This window comes from Panthera uncia (assembly GCF_023721935.1).
Source record: "Panthera uncia isolate 11264 chromosome A1 unlocalized genomic scaffold, Puncia_PCG_1.0 HiC_scaffold_17, whole genome shotgun sequence".
Lineage (NCBI taxonomy): Eukaryota > Metazoa > Chordata > Mammalia > Carnivora > Felidae > Panthera > Panthera uncia.
In genome coordinates, this window is record NW_026057577.1 from 27,873,028 (window position 1) to 27,890,073 (window position 17,046).

Here is a 17,046-nt window from a genome sequence, read left to right on the forward strand (position 1 = left end):
CTTAAATGAAAAAAATATTGTTTATCCTAGAATTGTATTTGGTTTCAATTTATCAGAACTATACTTCATTAAGTTCTGCACATTTATTATACTTAACAATTACTTCGGTTTTAGAATTTTTTAAAGACACTATTGGGGACTCAAATATAGGTCTGTACACAAAGGCAGGGGAACCATTTCTAATGCTTTATAATTATTAACCAGGGCATGTTCTTGGGACTTAGCTTTCATTCCATCAAGGGAGAACATCCGCATTTATTTATATTTTTATTTTTTAATGTTTATTTATTTTTGAGAGAGTGTGAGTGGGGGAGGGGCAAAGAGAGCGGGTGAGCAGAGGATCTGAAGCAGGTTCTGCACTGACAGCACTGAGCCCAATGTGAGGCTTGAACTCTTGAACCGCAAGATCACGACCTGAGCTGAAGTCAGATGCTCAACTGACTAAGCCACCCAGGCACCCCTATTTCTAAACAAACAAACAAACAAATAAATAAATGTTTATTTATTTTGAGAGAGAAAGAGAGCATGGATGCCAGCAGGGGAGGGGCAGAGAGGGACAGAGAGAATCCCAAGCAGGCTTTGTGAAGTGAGCACAGAGCCCAAGGAGGGGTTCAATCTCCAGAACCATGAGATCACAACTTGAGCCGAAAGCAAGAGTCCTAGGGCACCTGGGTGGCTCAGTTGGTTAAGCCTAGAACTTTGGCTCGGGTCATGATTTTGTGCTTCCTGAGTTTGAGCCCTGTGTTGGGCTCTATGCTGACAGTTCTAGAGCCTGGAATCTGCTTCAGTTTCCAGTTTCTGTCTCCTTCTTTCTCTTATCTTCCCGGCTTGAGCGCTTGCGCTCTCTCTCAAAAAACAAACAAGCAAACAAAAACCAAAAGAGTCCTATGCTTAACCCACTCAGCTGCCTAAACACCCCCCAAAATCCGTGTTTATACCTCAGCTCCTCATGTTATTGAATCCAGAAGATAAATTGTTAGATTTTTTTTTTTTTACACTTTTTTTCTTAAATTTCTTGTCTGTTTGGAACAGAGTCAGGTGACTAATGGTTAAATACAGTATTTCATTACTTTCTGTTTAGGGAGGATTTCACCTGCTTCCTAATTTTGACTATGAGTTTGACTCATTCTGGTTTCATTGCAGGGGACCCACTAGATAGCCTCACCCTCTGGAGCTTCAGGTGTGAATCGGCCACAAGGCCCTCTCAGCAAGCGTTGACGGATGATTCGATTCCTTCGTTCTTTTACTCATTCACTTTATCTTTATGATTAACAGCTGCATACCAAATGCAGGGCTGCGTTATGACTTTTGTGTGTCCTACACACTTTTCTTTCATGGGCTCCTTCCTCCATAGAGGCATTATTAAATCGTATTTTAGGACTGTGTTAGCAAAAGATGACTATAATCCAGGTCAGATTATTATATATTAATTATTATGCTTTTATTCTGACTTTAAAATAAATTAAAATTAAGACATTTTCTCAGGCTCCTAATACTATTGTGGACCTCAACATTGCTTTAAGGTAAGTGGGCCCCGCTGAGCGCTCACATTGTTCCAGGAGTTGCAGTTGCGAACAATATACAATGCTGGAGCCTACATTCTAGCTGGTGAGAAACAGACATAAACAAAGTAAGTACATTTATCTTGCGAATCGGTTACAAATGTTAAGAAAAAACAATAAGGAGAACGTTATGGAGTGAGAAGGGTGGCAATTTAAACAGAATGGACAGGACAAGCATCACTAGGCAAGCCTTGAAGGAAGATGTGAACAAAGCCTGGAACACGACAGGTATATACTTGGGGGGAAAATACCATTAAGGAGAAAGTCTCAACCACAAAAACAAATCCTAAAAGCAACTCTCCCCAAAGCGTCGCTCCTCGAGTTACGTCTTTCCGTAATCTATAAGCGAGGTCGCAGAAGGTCATTGGAAACAAGTGCCTGCCGCATCAACCTCCATTTTGCTTTTGGGCACAAGCCCAAGCTACGTCCGGGCCTCATTTGTATTCCTTTACCTCTCGTTAGTTTGGGGGTTCGCTTTTCTTCATGTCCTCGTGAAGGGCAGAGAACCCTGTCGACGGAGGAGAGGAACATTGATAGTTAACACAGGCAGGAGGAACTAGGGCAGCCCACTCTGCCCTCATTCAAAATGGCGGCGCGAGCCTCGCTCTTTGTCCGGTCGGGTGGCGCGCATGCTTAGCCAGCCTCTCCGGCTTGGCGTTCTGGAGGGGCGGGCCTACGGCGGGGAAGGCGGGGGGGGGGGGGGGCGGCTCGCGCCCTGCGGCCTGGCCTGAAGTCATCTGCGCTGCCTCTGCTACCTGCAGCACCACGTTCATCCTTCCCTACCTATGGAGGGGAAGATGGAGCCTGTGACCGTAGCGACAGATAGCGGGGACCGGCCGGGGGCTCCAGCGGGCTCAGGCCTGTCGGCTTCCCAGCGTCGGGCCGAGCTGCGGCGGAGGAAGCTGCTTATGAACTCGGAACAGCGCATCAATCGGATCATGGGCTTTCACAGGCCCGGGAGTGGCGCAGGTGAGAACCTCCCATCTCCCTTCAGCTCCCGCCCACCTTTTTGAGTCTTGAGGATCGTTCTTGCTTTCCCTCCAATGCCCCGCTGATCTTTTTGACAAAGCTCTGCTCTCTGACCTCCCCTCTGTCCCTGCTTTTTAGGTGATGTCTCAAGTTCTCACTTCTTAATCTCTGGACGTTTCTAGTACCTGTCTTCAGTTTTCCGTAGGTTTCGCTCTCAGATTTTCCTTGTTCCCGCCCCAGGTTGTGAAACCTTGGCTCCTGAGCCCTATGGCATGGTGCCCTCTGCCCAGTAATGCTAGACAGCCCCTTGTTCCCCTTCTTTCCCCACGCCCTCCCCTCTTTTGAAGGGCGTACATTTTCCGCCCCGGTTACATTGCTCTCTTGTGCCCTTCAGGAAGAATACTTGGTTTTCTTTCCGTTCCAGATGCTTTCCCTTCTAGTGCCTTCCCTAGTATCTAGCTTCCTTCTTTTGCTTTTCGCTGTTACTCTGTCGGCACAGGGGAGCTTGTGCTTACTGAACTGCCCCCCTAGTCCTTCCTACGTGGATCTAGGACCCTTACGGTCATATCGTAGTGTCTGTGTTCAGTGCCCTCAACACTGTCATCTGCAGGCTTTCTACAACAGGAGAATAAATTTGGAGCGACCATTCTTTGTACCCTAACAAGTGGGACGTGCCCACCAGAGGTCTTCTCTCTTAGTGTGCTGAGATTGATGTCAGGAACTGCATTTAACCCTAAAGAGAGTTCCTCATTTCTCCCCCAATGCATGTACAATGAGTTCCTAAAAATTTTTTTTCATGTGATTATTTATGGAACACTTAATATGAACTAGTGTTCTCTAAGTTTCCATTCAGTGCCTGTAGTAATTGACGCTTAGTCACTGTTCCAAAGCTACTTAAATCTTTGTGATTTCTGCGGGGCTTTAGATAGACAGCTCTGAACTTTTAGATAGTTCACAGGTTTGCAGCCAGAACTACTAGGAAAGGTAAGAAGCGCTTTTTCAAATTCATCTAGAACAGCAGCTAGAAAACACATTTCTCCCTTTAATAATTAAAAGCAGGGTATTTATTCTTTCCCAAGACATGTATTTGTTATCCTTCTCTAGGTACATTCTGTATTTTGTTCTTTTGCTTTGAACATTCTGTCACTAAAGGCTTTATTTTGTATTTAAACCCGAAAAGCATCCTAAAACTGCTTAAGTACTTACTAATGGCTCCAGCACTACAGTGGGAGGATTACGTAAACAGTAGCTGTAGGATATGCCACACCCTATGCTGACAGGACTCTGGATTCAGAATTGTAATATTAAAATACAGGTTTTAAAGAGCTTTAATCATTTTATATTTTTAACCAGATAGGCTAGAGCAGGCAGTGCAGTCATACTTCTGGGATACATTATCCATGAAAACCTGGTCTTTTTGGCTTGCTCCATCCGTGACCATCTTTCCCAATTTGTCTGCTAGTCTTATCTTCTACTCCCCAAATTTGGATTATGTCCTTTGCAGGAAAACTCTTCTGGAGTGATGTATTTTGAGCGTGTAGAGGAAGGAACTAGTTTATTTTTTCATGCGGAACCAGTATTTAGATTCAGAGACTGCAGAGTTCTACCAGTAGCAGCATATTTTTTAATCTTAATGTGAAAGGTGTTTGCCAGTATACACTACATAAGGCTTCTAAATTTCTCTTCTCAGAAGAAGAAGGTCAAACAAAATCAAAGCAGGACAGTGACAAACTGAACTCTCTCACCATCCCTTCAGTTTCAAAGCGAGTAGTGCTGGGCGATTCGGTTGGTACAGGAACTACTGACCAGCAAAGTGATGTGGCCGAGGTAAAGGGGACTCAGCTGGGAGACAGATTGGACTCTTTCATTAAACCACCTGAGTGCAATAATGATGTAAACCTTGAGCTCCGGCAGCGGAACAGAGGGGACCTGACAGCAGACACTGTCCAGAGGGGTTCTCGCCATGGCCTCGAACAGTACCTCTCCAGATTTGAAGAAGCAATGAAGCTACGGAAACAGCTGATTAGTGAGAAACCCAATCAAGAAGATGGAAATACAGCAGAAGAATTTGACTCTTTTCGAATATTTAGATTGGTGGGATGTGCTCTTCTTGCCTTTGGAGTCAGAGCTTTTGTTTGCAAGTACTTGGTAAGAAATATAATGGAAAATGCAAATTGGTTATGTGATGAGGACTATTAATCCGTGGGACTGATTGCCAATATTACTGTTTACCAGATTCATGTGGCTGTTTGGGGATATAGTATAAACTGCTGTTCACCTAGATATAGATGAAATGTCCTGGTTAAATACAGAGCCCAGTAATAATTGCTTAACTCTTTCTGTATTCTAGGCAGCATTCTAAGCGCTTTACATGTATTAATTCATTTAACCTCATCCTCCTGAACTAGGTATCACTTGACTCTGTGTTTTATAGATGAAGGAATGAAGCCTCAGGGGTTAAGTCATTTGCCCAAGGTCACATCGCTAAGTGACAGCTGGGCAGTTGCTTTCCAAAGCCAAAGGGTAAAGTATCTACATGTACTATAGATTAATCACCACTTTTCAAATAATTTGAAACCTTAAAATGCAGTTGCTGTGGTCCTGAACAGGAGCTTTAATTTAATATAATCCTGAACCACATAATTTTCCTGTCGTTCAGAAAGCACCTCAGCATTTTATAATGTGGTAGTATCATCATAATGGCAGTTCCTCTTTATTGTACCAGAACGTGCCGGGAGAATTGAAGAAAGACATAGCTCATAGTTTAGTGTCTTGCTCTTCGAAGTATTTCCATTCACTAGACATTTAAAGAATATCTACCAGGTACATAAGCAAATTTTTCAGATTATTAAAGTTTAGGTTTCTCGGCAAAAACCTTTCTTAAAATCAGTTTTATGCATTTTTTCTTAAGTGAGAATCTGTTGTACAGACTTTTTTCTGATGTTAAATTGTCCTAGCTTTCAGCATTTAGTGAGATGTGTAGCTGCTTTCTCTTATTGAGAGGGCTCTGTGTTTTTATGATTTGAAAGTTAGGTCCTATTTTTATGCCTCATTTTTGTATGAGGTTTTTTTGGTTTTCTGGGGCTTTTTGCTATGAGATTTTCAGCTGCTATTTCTAAGTACTTCCATCTGGTGATGTTTGTTTGCTCGTTCACTCCATAATATTTTTACGTTTAGGAATAAATGTAAATTAATTATTGTTTTGATCTTTCTGATTATATTGTGTGAGAAGCAAGAAAACCATGCCATTTTATCTATAACAAGAATAGCTTGTCATTTGGATGCCAGAGATAGAGTTAATAAGTCAACTTCTTGCCCCAGAGTCTGGGAATGCATGTTATCTTTTGAGTACTGGGCCTTTATGTGTGCTTCGAAATTGTCAGTTAGTTACTTCTCGGTGAGAGAGATGTTACTGCATAATGTGTTACACATCTATCACCATTGAATACTCTAAATCATTTAAAGAGTAAATTTTTGTGAGAGAAGACATTTTGGGGGACATCAAAATAATGTGACTTGAGAAGCATGTTTTTTAATAAGGACTTAATTATAAGCTTAATTATAAACTTATTTATAAACTTAATTATAAGTTTTATAATAAGGAAATCTAGTCCCTTTAGTTTTTTCACCCTTCTGCAGAAACAAGACTACTTTCAGCCACTAAAATTAAGTTGTTGGTTTTTTTTTTTTACCATGTTTTTGCTTGGAATTTTACAGCTGCTGTTAGTTTAGTTTGATTTGTTGTGATTTGAATGATAATGTTGGAAATACATAACTTTATCTTCTGTCTTCACAGTCCATATTTGCTCCGTTTCTTACTTTACAACTTGCATACATGGGACTATACAAATACTTTCCTAAGGTAAATTAAAATTTTTTCTAAATTGGGGTGATGTGTTTAGACCGATTAATGATTAGATAATTCTAAGAGCTTAAAAAAAATTAGTCATACTCATGGTCTGAATCAGTGTTACTAAGAGTGTCATTGTCCCACCAATGCTGATCTTAAAACTTTCATTTCTATTTATAATGAGTTAAGTTCAGGAGGGAGTGATTAGAAACTTGTTAGCAATTTGAAATTGCCATAACATTTTTATCATATTTTACAAATATGTCGATCTACCATAGACTGGTGGAAAAACTTAACTACAGAATTTGAATAGTACTTGTCTGAGAAAGTATTGAGTTTAATTACTTAGTGAATGTAGTGATGCATGTCTGTAATAAAGGAAATTAACTTTAAGAGGGGGCCATTTATCTTACTGTGCTCCTTTCTAGATGCTTAACAGCAGTGCTGTTTATCTTAATGTCAAGGGCCTGGTATTTTCAAGAAATATTTGGCCAAAACTGCATTACAGAATCATGTAGAGTGTCCGTGTTTACCTAGTTGGGTTACTTACAAATGTATACACAGTTTTATGGGACTTGAGTGGTGGAGAAAATAACCTCACTTATGTGATTGAGTTTTGTATGAGTTTTTTACTGAAAAACAGGTACTTGGTCATTTGCTTAGTTATTTATTATTATTTGTGTTTATTTTTTGAGAGAGAGAGAGAGACAGAGCATGAGTGGGGGAGGCGGGGAGAGAGAGACACACACACAGAATCCAAAGCAGACTCCAGGCTCTGAGCTGTCAGTACAGAGCCTGACTTGGGGCTGGAATTCAACGAAATGTGAGATCATGCCCTGAGCGGAAGTTGGTAGCTTAACCAACTGAGTCACCTAGGCACCCTCTCATGTGTATTTTGAATGGGGTTTGAAACATTTATATTTATGAAGAGTCAAATAGGCCATATATATAAAGTAAGAGAGAGAAGAAAGAAATGTAATTTTATTTTATTTTAAAATTTATTTAGTTTTTTTGATTATATAGATGTATATTTATTGACCTCTCACCCCCAAGAAAAGTAATTAATTAAAGTGTCTGTTTAGAAATTAATTCTTTAAACACTGATTATAGTTTTACAATAGCAAAGTTTGGAAACAACGAAGATGTCTACTAATAAATGACCTATTGGGACGCCTGGCTGGCTCTGTCAATAGAGTATATGACTCTTAATCTCTGGGCCGAGAGTTTGAGCCTCATGTTGGGTGTGGCGTCTACTTAAAATAAAAATGTTCTTTTAAAAAAAAAATTTTTTTTTAATGTTTATTTCTGAGACAGAGACAGAACATGCGTGGGGGAGGGGCAGAGAGAGAGGGAGGCACAGAATCCCAAGCAGGCTCCAGGCTCTGAGTTGTCAGCACAGAGCCCGACGCGGGGCTTGAACTCACAAACTGTGAGATCATGGCCTGAGCTGAAGTCGGTCGCTCAACTGACTGAGCCACCCAAGCACCCCAAAAATGTTTTAAATATTAAAAAAAAAAAAAAAGACTCACTAAATTATGGCATATCCATTCAGAATGATGAAGCTCTGATGTATAGATATTAGTAAGCTCGCCAAGAAATACTAAGAGAAGAAAACAAAATGCAGCATAGGATCTATAGTATATTGCTTTTTTCGTAAAAAGGAGAATAATATATATTTGATTTTGCTTGTGTATGTGTGAAAAAACTGGAAGTTTTGTGATTTTTTTTTTTTTTTTTAAGATTTTAGTTTTAAGTAATCTCTATACCCAACATAGGGCTCAAACTTACAACCCTGATAACAAGATTCGCACAATCTGAGCCAGCCAGGAATCCCATAAACTCTGGAAAAATGTTACATGAAACTATTAACAGCAGTTATTTGTGATAGGAATGTGTGGGGGTTACTAGGTAAATGGGGGAGAGAAAAGGAAGGGAGATTACTGTATACTTTGTACTTTTCTCTCAACAAAACATTTTTTTATGGATGTGTCTTTTTTTTTTTTTAAGTGTATTTATTTTGAGAGAGAGAGAGAAAGAGAATCCCAAGCAGCTCCAAGCTGTCAGTGCAGAGCCCGACTCCAGGCTCGATCTCATAAACCATGAGATCCTGAAATCAAGAGTTGGACACTTAACCAACTGAGCCACCCAGGTGCCCCTGTAACTTTTCTTTTTAAGATAAAAAACAATTTTTTTAAGTAATCTCCACACCTACATGGGGCTTGAACTTACCACCCTGAGATCTAGAGTCACATGCATTAGCAGCTGAGCCAGCCAGGTACCCCTTTGTTTCATTTTATTTTCTTTCCCTCTCTTCTTTCTTTCTTTTTCTTTCTTTCTTTTTTTCCTTCCTTCCTTCCTTCCTTCCTTCCTTCCTTCCTTCCTTCCTTCTTTTTTTTACATGTTTATCACTTATTTTTGAGAAGAGAGAGTGCATGTGAACAGAAGTGAGTGGGGGAAGGGCAGAGAGAGAGGGAGACAGAAAATCCCAAGCAAGCTCCATGCTGCCAGCGCAGAGCCTGTCACAGGGCCAAAACCACGAGCCATGAGATCATGATGTGAGCTAAAACCAAGAGCTTAACCAACTGAGCCACCCAGGCACCTTTTTTTTTTAGAGATTTTATTTTTAAGAAACCTCTACACCCAGCATGGGGCTTGAATTTATAATCCCGAGATCCAGAATAACATGCTCTACCGACTGAGCCAGCCAGGTGCCCCTTCTAGGAACACTTAAGAAAAAATTCTTTTTTTAATGTTTATTTTTGAGAGAGACAGAGACAGAATGTGAGTGGTTTGGGTCAGAGAGAGAGGGAGACACAGAATCTGAAGCAGGTTCCGGGCTCTGAGCTGTCAGCACAGAGCCCAACGCCGGGCTTGAACTCAACAAGCTGTGAGATCATGACCTGAGCCAAAGTCAGATGCTCAACCGACTGAGCCATCCAGGCGCCCCTGGAACAGTTTTTAAACAGACAGAAATGTTTAAAGAATTGTACAGTGAGCGCCCATTTCTACTTATTACCTAAATTCTACAAGTAACATTTTGTTATATTATCATGATTTATGCAATTTATCCATTTTCAGTCCATCTTTTTTTTTTTCCTTGATGAGTTTCAAAGTATGTTGTAGATGTTGACATCAGTATGCTTTACCCCTACACGTTCTGGTCAGGTGTCATTAACTACAATTCAGTGGTTGTTTATGGTTATCCTTGTTTTCATTAAGGTAAAATTTTCACACAGTAAAATGCTCAAATCTTTAGTGAGTTTTGTCAGCCTGTGAGTCCCAAATCCTTTAAAGGTTTAGAACATGACTGTTAGGAATTTTCACTGTGTCCCTTTTCAGTCAGCTTTCAGCCCCTTACACCCTGAGGGTCTGATTGTTTTTTTCCCACCATAGATTAGTTTTTGCCTATGTTAGTACTTCTTTCTTTCCTTTTTTTTTTAAGATTTCATTTATTAAAAAAATTTTTTTTTTGTTTATTTATTTTGAGAGAGAGAGTGCGCACAAGTGGGGAAGGGGCAGAGAGAAGAGAGACACAGAATCCCAAGCAGGCTCTGCCTCATCAGTGCAGAGCCTGATGTGAGGCTCCAGCTTATGAAGTAGGAGATCATGACCTGCACTGAGATCGAGAGTCGGATGCTTAACCGACTGAGCCACCCAGGTGCCCCTAAGTATTTTATTTTTAAGTAATCTCTATACCCAGCGTGGGGCTCAAACTCAAAACCCCGAGATCAAGAGCCAGCCCGCTGCTCCTGTTTTAGTATTTCATATATGTGGAATCATTCTTGTACATACTTTTTTGTGCAAGGCTTCTTTTATCCTGCATAATTTTGAGTTTCATCCATGTTTTTGAGTGTATCAGGCCATCCACACCCCCCTTTTTTTCTTAGTAATATTCCATTGTATGACTGTATGCATTTGTTGATCTCATCTCCTCTTGATGGTCATCTTGCTTGTTTCCAATTTTTGGTTATTATGTCTAAAGCAGCTGACAATTTCTATGAATCCTTTTGTAGACATAGGCTCTATTTTCTCTTGGGTAACCTTTGCTTTTTATATTTAAAAAGTTTTTTAATCATGTAACTGGGTTTGTTGATAACCAAAGTGATAAATAAAAATTCAGCCTTGGGTCGTCTGGGTGGCTCAGTTGGTTAAGCATCCGACTTCGGCTCATGTCATAATATCATGGTTTGTGAGTTGGAGCCCTGCATCGGGCTTTGTGCTGACAGCGCAGAGCCTGGAGTCTGCTTCGAATTCTATGTCTCCTTCTCTCCCTGCTCCTCCCCTGACCTCTCTCTCTCTCTCAAAAATTAAGATTAAAAAAAAAAGATAATAGTACTCTTTAAAAAAAAAAATTCAGCCTTGAATCTGTCTAAAAATTAGATGAGAAAATTTTATCAGGGGATACATGTTCCATGATATCCTACTGCATGTGTAACAAGTGTGAATTCCTTTGCATGGCAGATAGGGCTCTACAGAATGTTGTGATGATTCTGTCACGAATAACTCTGTCCTTTAGTATGGCTGTCACTCTTCAGGCTTTTGTTGTTGTGAGACTTACCTTACAATGAGATTTCTCCTCTCATTTTTATCCAGCTAAATCTTGCTCATTCTTGAAGGCCTGTTTTCAATTTCCAATTCTACTTCCTTTTGAAATAAGATCTTCACTGTGCTTTCTTTATGCATATAACCGTGGACTAATTTCTATCTTCTTTGAGCCACTATGCTATATATTATCCATGCCATTCATTTAGCAGTTATTTATGTCCTGTGTAGTAATGTTTTTCCTGTTTTTGTCTTGTGCGGTTGTATATATCTTAAATTGTTATTTTTGCCTTGCCTCTAAGGCTTTTTTTTTCCACTTTTGATAGCATGAATGGTGTCTTTCCCATTATTGCCTAGCGATTTGCTGCTTTACACATTATATGCTTAGTAAATGTTGGTTGATATATTACTGATTGATGTATTGAAACTTCAGTAATAGTTTTGAATCATTTCGGCAAAAATAGCAGCACTGATCATGTATGTATAGAGCTTAAGTAGTCTTCTGAAAGCTGTAAGATTTATTTAAATCTTTCTGTGTACAGGGTGAAAAGAAGATAAAGACAACAGTACTAACAGCTGCACTTCTGTTATCTGGAATTCCTGCTGAAGTGATAAATCGATCAATGGATACCTATAGTAAAATGGGAGAAGTTTTCACAGATCTCTGTGTCTACTTTTTCACTTTTATCTTTTGTCATGAACTCCTCAATTACTGGGGCTCTGAAGTACCATGAAGCTTGGAGAACACAGAAGGAGAAGCTTATAAAAAAGCAACTTCTCATCTATATTGCAGTGTCTCTAAAAGAGGCAAATCAGTTTACACCTTTATGTCATTCTTTTACTTTATAGGGTTGTAAAATCATTTGATTAGGAATGGAATGGCAGGTTCCCTGATTTAAAAGTGTTAAGTTTGTATTAATACTGATGTGAAGAATATACTACCATGGTCACTAATTGACTTTTCTTGTTTGATTAGAATCCCTAGTCTGTACCTTTCCCTAACTTCTAAGATTTGTAATTCCTCTTTTGGGAGCCGAGCTACTGCTTTTAGGAGAGCAGATGCACACGGTCTCAGCCAGCCCCAAAGGCTGCGACTTGTATTTGTGTTGTTCTGTCCTGAGAAATGGAGCTGTCTTAATAAAATGAAAGAAACTGAATTGTCTAATGTTAAGTCTGCACGTTTTAACTTATAAGAGCTGAATAAGGTAGCCAATTTTATCTTGTTGAGTATCTTAATTTTTACTTCAGCCTAAATATGGAGTAATAGATGAAGTGATTAACATTCATACATGTGAACTTAGAAGGTATTTATGAGGATATTTATTTTAATTTTTATTTATGAAAATTTTTTTATTACCAAACTCAGAATTGGAAATTTTCACTTTTGAGTTTTCATTTTCTACAACTAAGGTTTTAAAGCAAACTAGAACAGCATGATTAGTATATATAAAAATGAAATTTGAAAATTGCGGTATGCAACCCACTATCATAGATACCCTTTTAACTAACTTGGTAACTGTCATATTTGGAAGGTTATAAAACATTAGGTGTTAATTTTGCTTGTTATCACATTTCCTTAAAGATTTTTGTATGGTCTATTTGATTAATCCTTGTGAAAGGATATATATTAATTAAGAGCATATATATCTTTTTTTTTTTTAAAGTTTTATTTATTTAAGTAATCACTATATCCAGTGTGGGGCTTGAGCTCATGACTTCAAGATCAAGAGTTGCATGCCCCTCTGACTCATTCAGGCACCGCTAAAAAATACACCTTTTTTTTTTTTTTTCATTACTCCCAAAGTCTTCATTTTTTGTCATTTTACTTTGAACTAGAATAATAGAGAATATAGTAATTTAAGTGTATCCCCTGACTTAGGATAAGATGATGAGCACATGTTCTTCCTGATTCCATAATGAATCTAGAATCAAGAAGATTAAAAAGCATCCTCAGATTTGTCATCTTCCTCCCAATCCCTAGGAAGACACTAGTGGCCTTCAATCGTATGTGTTAACTTCTTTTGTGTCTTTAAAAAAAAAAAAAAGCCCCATTCAGTCGGTTGACACATGCCAAGCTTTAATAATTATAGATCATTATCAAATTTATTTCAGAGGGAAGAGTTGGCTATAAGATGTCTGTGTCTGTTAGTGCCATTTTTTTTTTATTCAGCCAGTTGGCATCTCCCTTACTATTTGCTTAAGTTTGTTGAGTAGTGTCAAACAGAAATGGTAGTTTCTTAGTGTTGGGAATCATACAGAATTTTTTACTTCAGAAATTTCAAGGACTCGAAATGTATATGAGTAAAAACTAGATGGAAAAGTGACATCTTCGACCAGATTAGTTGTATAAATGGATGTGTGTCACCACCATTGGTCCTAAAAATAAGAGGGTTATGAGACACTTAGAGCTGGTTAATTAGGTGTGCCTGCTGGCTCAGTCAGAGGAACATGTGACTCATGGTCTTGGGGTTGTGAGTTCAAGCCCCATGTTGGGTGTAGAGATTACTTAAAACTATTACGATACTTAAAAAAATGAACTTAGAATCAAAATCTGTTTGGGAAGCCAGGGCATTTTGTTAAAAGTGATGTATTGGAGACATACTGGACTATAATTACTTATTTTACCTGTCCTAATAGTTAAAAGAATTTTTTCTGGGACATAGAATTGCTTTGAACTTAACGTAAACATATTGTGAACTTAAAAAGGCCATCAGAATTGTCACATGATTATATTCTCTTAAAGGGGATTTAGAAATGCATTATCTTGAAAAGAGCTCTGGGCTGGGTATCAGATGCATGGGTTCTGGTTCCAGTTTAGATTCCAAAAAGATTAGTGACCTAGGATTAAGTTTGTTTCCTGAGTCTCTGTTTTCTCACTTAAAATCAAGAAATTCAAGTATATGATTTAAAAAATCTGTTCCAGCTGTAACATTAACTTCTGCATGGCCTCATCCAGTTTCATGGCTTCAAATACATTATTAAATGCTTATGACCCCTATCTCTCAGACAACCTCTATTTCTCCCTTGAACTCTACAGTCATGTATCCCCTAATGTGGCCATTACCTCCTGGATGTCTAGTAGGCATCTCCAACAACATGTTACTGTAGCAGATCCACTGATTTCCTCTCCTTCCCCTGCCAAATCTGCTTCCATGCCTTTCTTGTTTCTATAAGTTCACCACGACCCACAGTAATTCTGTTCAAAACCCGAGAGTCCTCTTTTTTTTTAATTTTTATTTTGAGAGAGGAGGGGAGGAGAGAATCCCAAGCAGGTTCCATGTTCGTGCAGAGCCCATCATGGGACTCCATCCAAGTGTGAGATCATGACCTGAGCTGGTATCAAGAGTTGGACACTTAACCGACTGAGCCACCTAGGCACCTCCTGATAGTCCTCTTTATGCCTTCCTTTCCCTCACAGTTCACATCCACTTTATCAGTTAGTGTTTGGAGAGCTGCCTCAAATACATCCAGGATCTGACCCCTTCTCAGGGTTTCCATGTTTAAGTCACTAGTGGTTTTCTGTTTTTCCTAGACTGAAACCCACACTTGTTACCCACATACAAGCAATGTAGAGTGGCTGGAATACCTGCTGAAACCAAGAGTCGGATGCTTAATGGACTGAGCCACCCAGGTGCACCTAAATATGCGAGTTTAAAGTTTACAGTTCCGGGGTGCTTGGGTGGCTCAGTCGGTCGTGTCTGCTTCTGATCTCACAGTTCATGACTTGGAGCCCCACATCAAGCTCTCTGCTGTCAATGTGGAGCCTGCTTCAGATCCTCTGTCTTCCTCTCTCTGCCCTTCCCCGTGTGTGCTCTCTCTTTAAAATAAAATAAGGGTGGCTGGGTGGCTTAGTCGGTTAAGCACCTGACTCTTGATTTTGGCTCAAGTCATGATCTCAGGTTCGTGGGACTGAGTCCCCCGTTGGGCTCTGCACTGGCAGTGTGGAGACTGCTTGGGATTCTCTGTCTCCCTCTGCTCCTCCTGCACTCGCACTGTCTCTGTCTCTCTCAAAATAAATAAACTTTAAAATAAAATAAAAAGTAAGGTTTGCAGTTCAATGAGTTTTGACAAATGTATACATCCATGCGTCAACAGCCACAGTCACAATCTAGAATTTTTCTGTCATCCTTAGGTATAAGAAAGTAGAAAAGTAAAGAGGCATGTAAACTATGAGAGCCTCTCTCCAACTTTAGCATTACAGCTTTCTGCTAAAACAGTGCTTATGCTAGGTGAGTCATTCTCAACCTTGAGCGTGCTTCAGAATCACTAAAGAAGCTCAAAAATGCACAAGAAGCACTCCAGACCAATTAAATCAGAATTCAGGTATGGTATTCATGCATCCATGTATTTTTTTTTTTTTATTAAGATTTTATTTTTAAGTAATCTCTATGCCCAATATGGGCTCCAAGTCACAACCTGGAGATCAAGAGCCACATGCTCCACCCAGTGAGCCACCCAGGTGCCCCATTCATGTATTTTTTTAAAACTTCCAAGCTCAGGCGATATTGAGAACCACTATAATCTTACAAATAGATTTTTAGCTCTCATCCTCTTCTCCACCAACTTAACTCCTCAGTCTTCACATCTTACTTCAAAGGTCACATCTTCAGGGATCTCTTTTTGAACCCCTCTCCTTTGCTGTAATCTCTTTCTTACATCTACTTGTGGTTTTAGTTATGTCTGTATCCACTATATTGTAAGCTCCTCGGATCTAGGACATACAGCACGCATAACAATACATACAAATGAATGTATAAATGAATCTGTGAATGGAGATGTTTGTACCATCATTTAGCGCAGATTAAGGGGGACTGCAGTACAAGTCCTGAGACAACTCGGGGATGACTATGGCGTCTCGGTGGCCCTTGCAGGAAAGACCCTCCCAGGGCCTGCAAAGCCAAGGAGCCTTCCTTCACCTCACGAACTTTCCGAGGCTTGCAGGGAAAACCCGGCAAAGGACGCGTCTTGCGGCGCGGCCAGCGTTGTGCGGCCTCCAGCCGAAAGGAGTCGCTGTGGAGAGATAGCAGCTTCCGGCCCGCTTTTCCCCTTCTCTCTGCCACCGGCGCCAGCACGTCCTGTTTTCGTTGGCTGCTCTCGGATGGCTGCCACCGCTGGAGCTGCTGCTCTCTCTTAGTGCTGCACCTCGCTCGGCTAGCTGAGGGCGGTGCGGCCTCTTCTTTTGTCCGGTTACCCTGCGCATTGTCCCGAAGGGCGCCGCTTTTCCCGCGGCCGGCAGCATGGGCCGGGAGTCACGGTGAGGCGGCGCGCTGAGAGGGCGAGCGGGCGGGCGGTTTCCTTGAAGTGGGGGAAAGAGGCGGGAGTTGAGGTGCCAGCGGGGCCAGGCCTGACCCCGGGCGGCCCCACGTGCGGCCAGCGCTGACCTCGGCCACTAGAGGGGCTGGGGGACCCCGGCCGAGGGAGTGGCTGTATTTGAGGCGGTGACGGCCACGGGGTTCCCAGCACTGCCTTCGCCGGTTCCAGCCCCTGGAGTGGGACCACCCCTCCAGGGCGTCAGTGATTGGGTACCACATCCCGCCATTTCCATGGAGCCCACCGTGATCGCTCTGGCAGTAGTGATCCCAGTTGAATTTCTTGCAATTCGCATTTGCCACGTTTCCTTGGCGCCTGTTGCTGCCTATTTTAGTTCTTTGTGTGGTATTTTCCCAAGTCAGTTGAAAGGAGCGTGGAGACCAATATTTTTACATCACCTACAACATTGTACATGACTAGGCTTTTAGTGGGCTACAGTAATTGTTGCATGGAGATTTGTTTTGCAGATAGATTTCATATTTCTTTGTTACGTGTTTTTCTGTCCTTTTAAAGCTGTGCATTGGGAGGTCTTACTAGAATTAGGATATCTCTTCAAAACTTTAGATTGTTACCTGGTTTGGGACCTTGAGGTTTTTATCTCAGCGATGAGTATTTATTTGCTTTGTATTTAGCAGTTACTAAAAGATCCTTTTTATCTGGGATATAAATAATAAATAATTTATTTTTTGTTAAAATTGTTTAATGTTTATTCATTTTTTGAGAGAGAGAGAGACAGAGTGCAAGTGGGGGAGGGGCCTAGAGGGAGGGAGACACAGAACTCAAAGCAGGCTCCAGGCTCTGAACTGTCAGCAC

The 17,046-nt window shown here is 40.6% G+C and overlaps 2 protein-coding genes across 3 annotated transcripts in view; both read left to right on the top strand.

Moving 5' to 3' along the window:
* Positions 1-2,261: 2,261 nt before the first annotated feature.
* Positions 2,262-12,080, top strand: CAMLG (calcium modulating ligand). The gene is made up of 4 exons (XM_049649212.1): positions 2,262-2,531; positions 4,222-4,679; positions 6,328-6,393; positions 11,466-12,080. Exons 1-4 carry the CDS (start codon positions 2,348-2,350, stop codon positions 11,655-11,657), a joined length of 900 nt encoding a protein of 299 aa, XP_049505169.1. The 5' UTR covers positions 2,262-2,347; the 3' UTR covers positions 11,658-12,080.
* Positions 12,081-15,966: 3,886 nt separating this feature from the next.
* DDX46 (DEAD-box helicase 46) overlaps positions 15,967-17,046 on the top strand; it is a 70,767-nt gene continuing 69,687 nt past the window's right edge. The window contains exon 1 of one of the 2 annotated variants that reach the window (XM_049649201.1): positions 15,967-16,177. In XM_049649201.1, the coding sequence (XP_049505158.1) occupies positions 16,161-16,177 (17 nt within the window). In that variant the 5' untranslated portion in view covers positions 15,967-16,160. The remainder of the gene's footprint in view (positions 16,178-17,046) is intronic. The other variant, XM_049649202.1, reaches the window with a different exon arrangement.

Excerpts from the sequence above, each read along its gene's own strand:
- CAMLG (XM_049649212.1), top strand. The coding sequence starts at position 2,348 with ATGGAGGGGAAGATGGAGCCTGTGACCGTAGCGACAGATAGCGGGGAC. Across the intron at positions 2,532-4,221 it reads CAGGCCCGGGAGTGGCGCAG|AAGAAGAAGGTCAAACAAAA; the intron begins GTGAGAACCTCC and ends TTCTCTTCTCAG. Across the intron at positions 6,394-11,465 it reads TATACAAATACTTTCCTAAG|GGTGAAAAGAAGATAAAGAC; the intron begins GTAAATTAAAAT and ends TTCTGTGTACAG.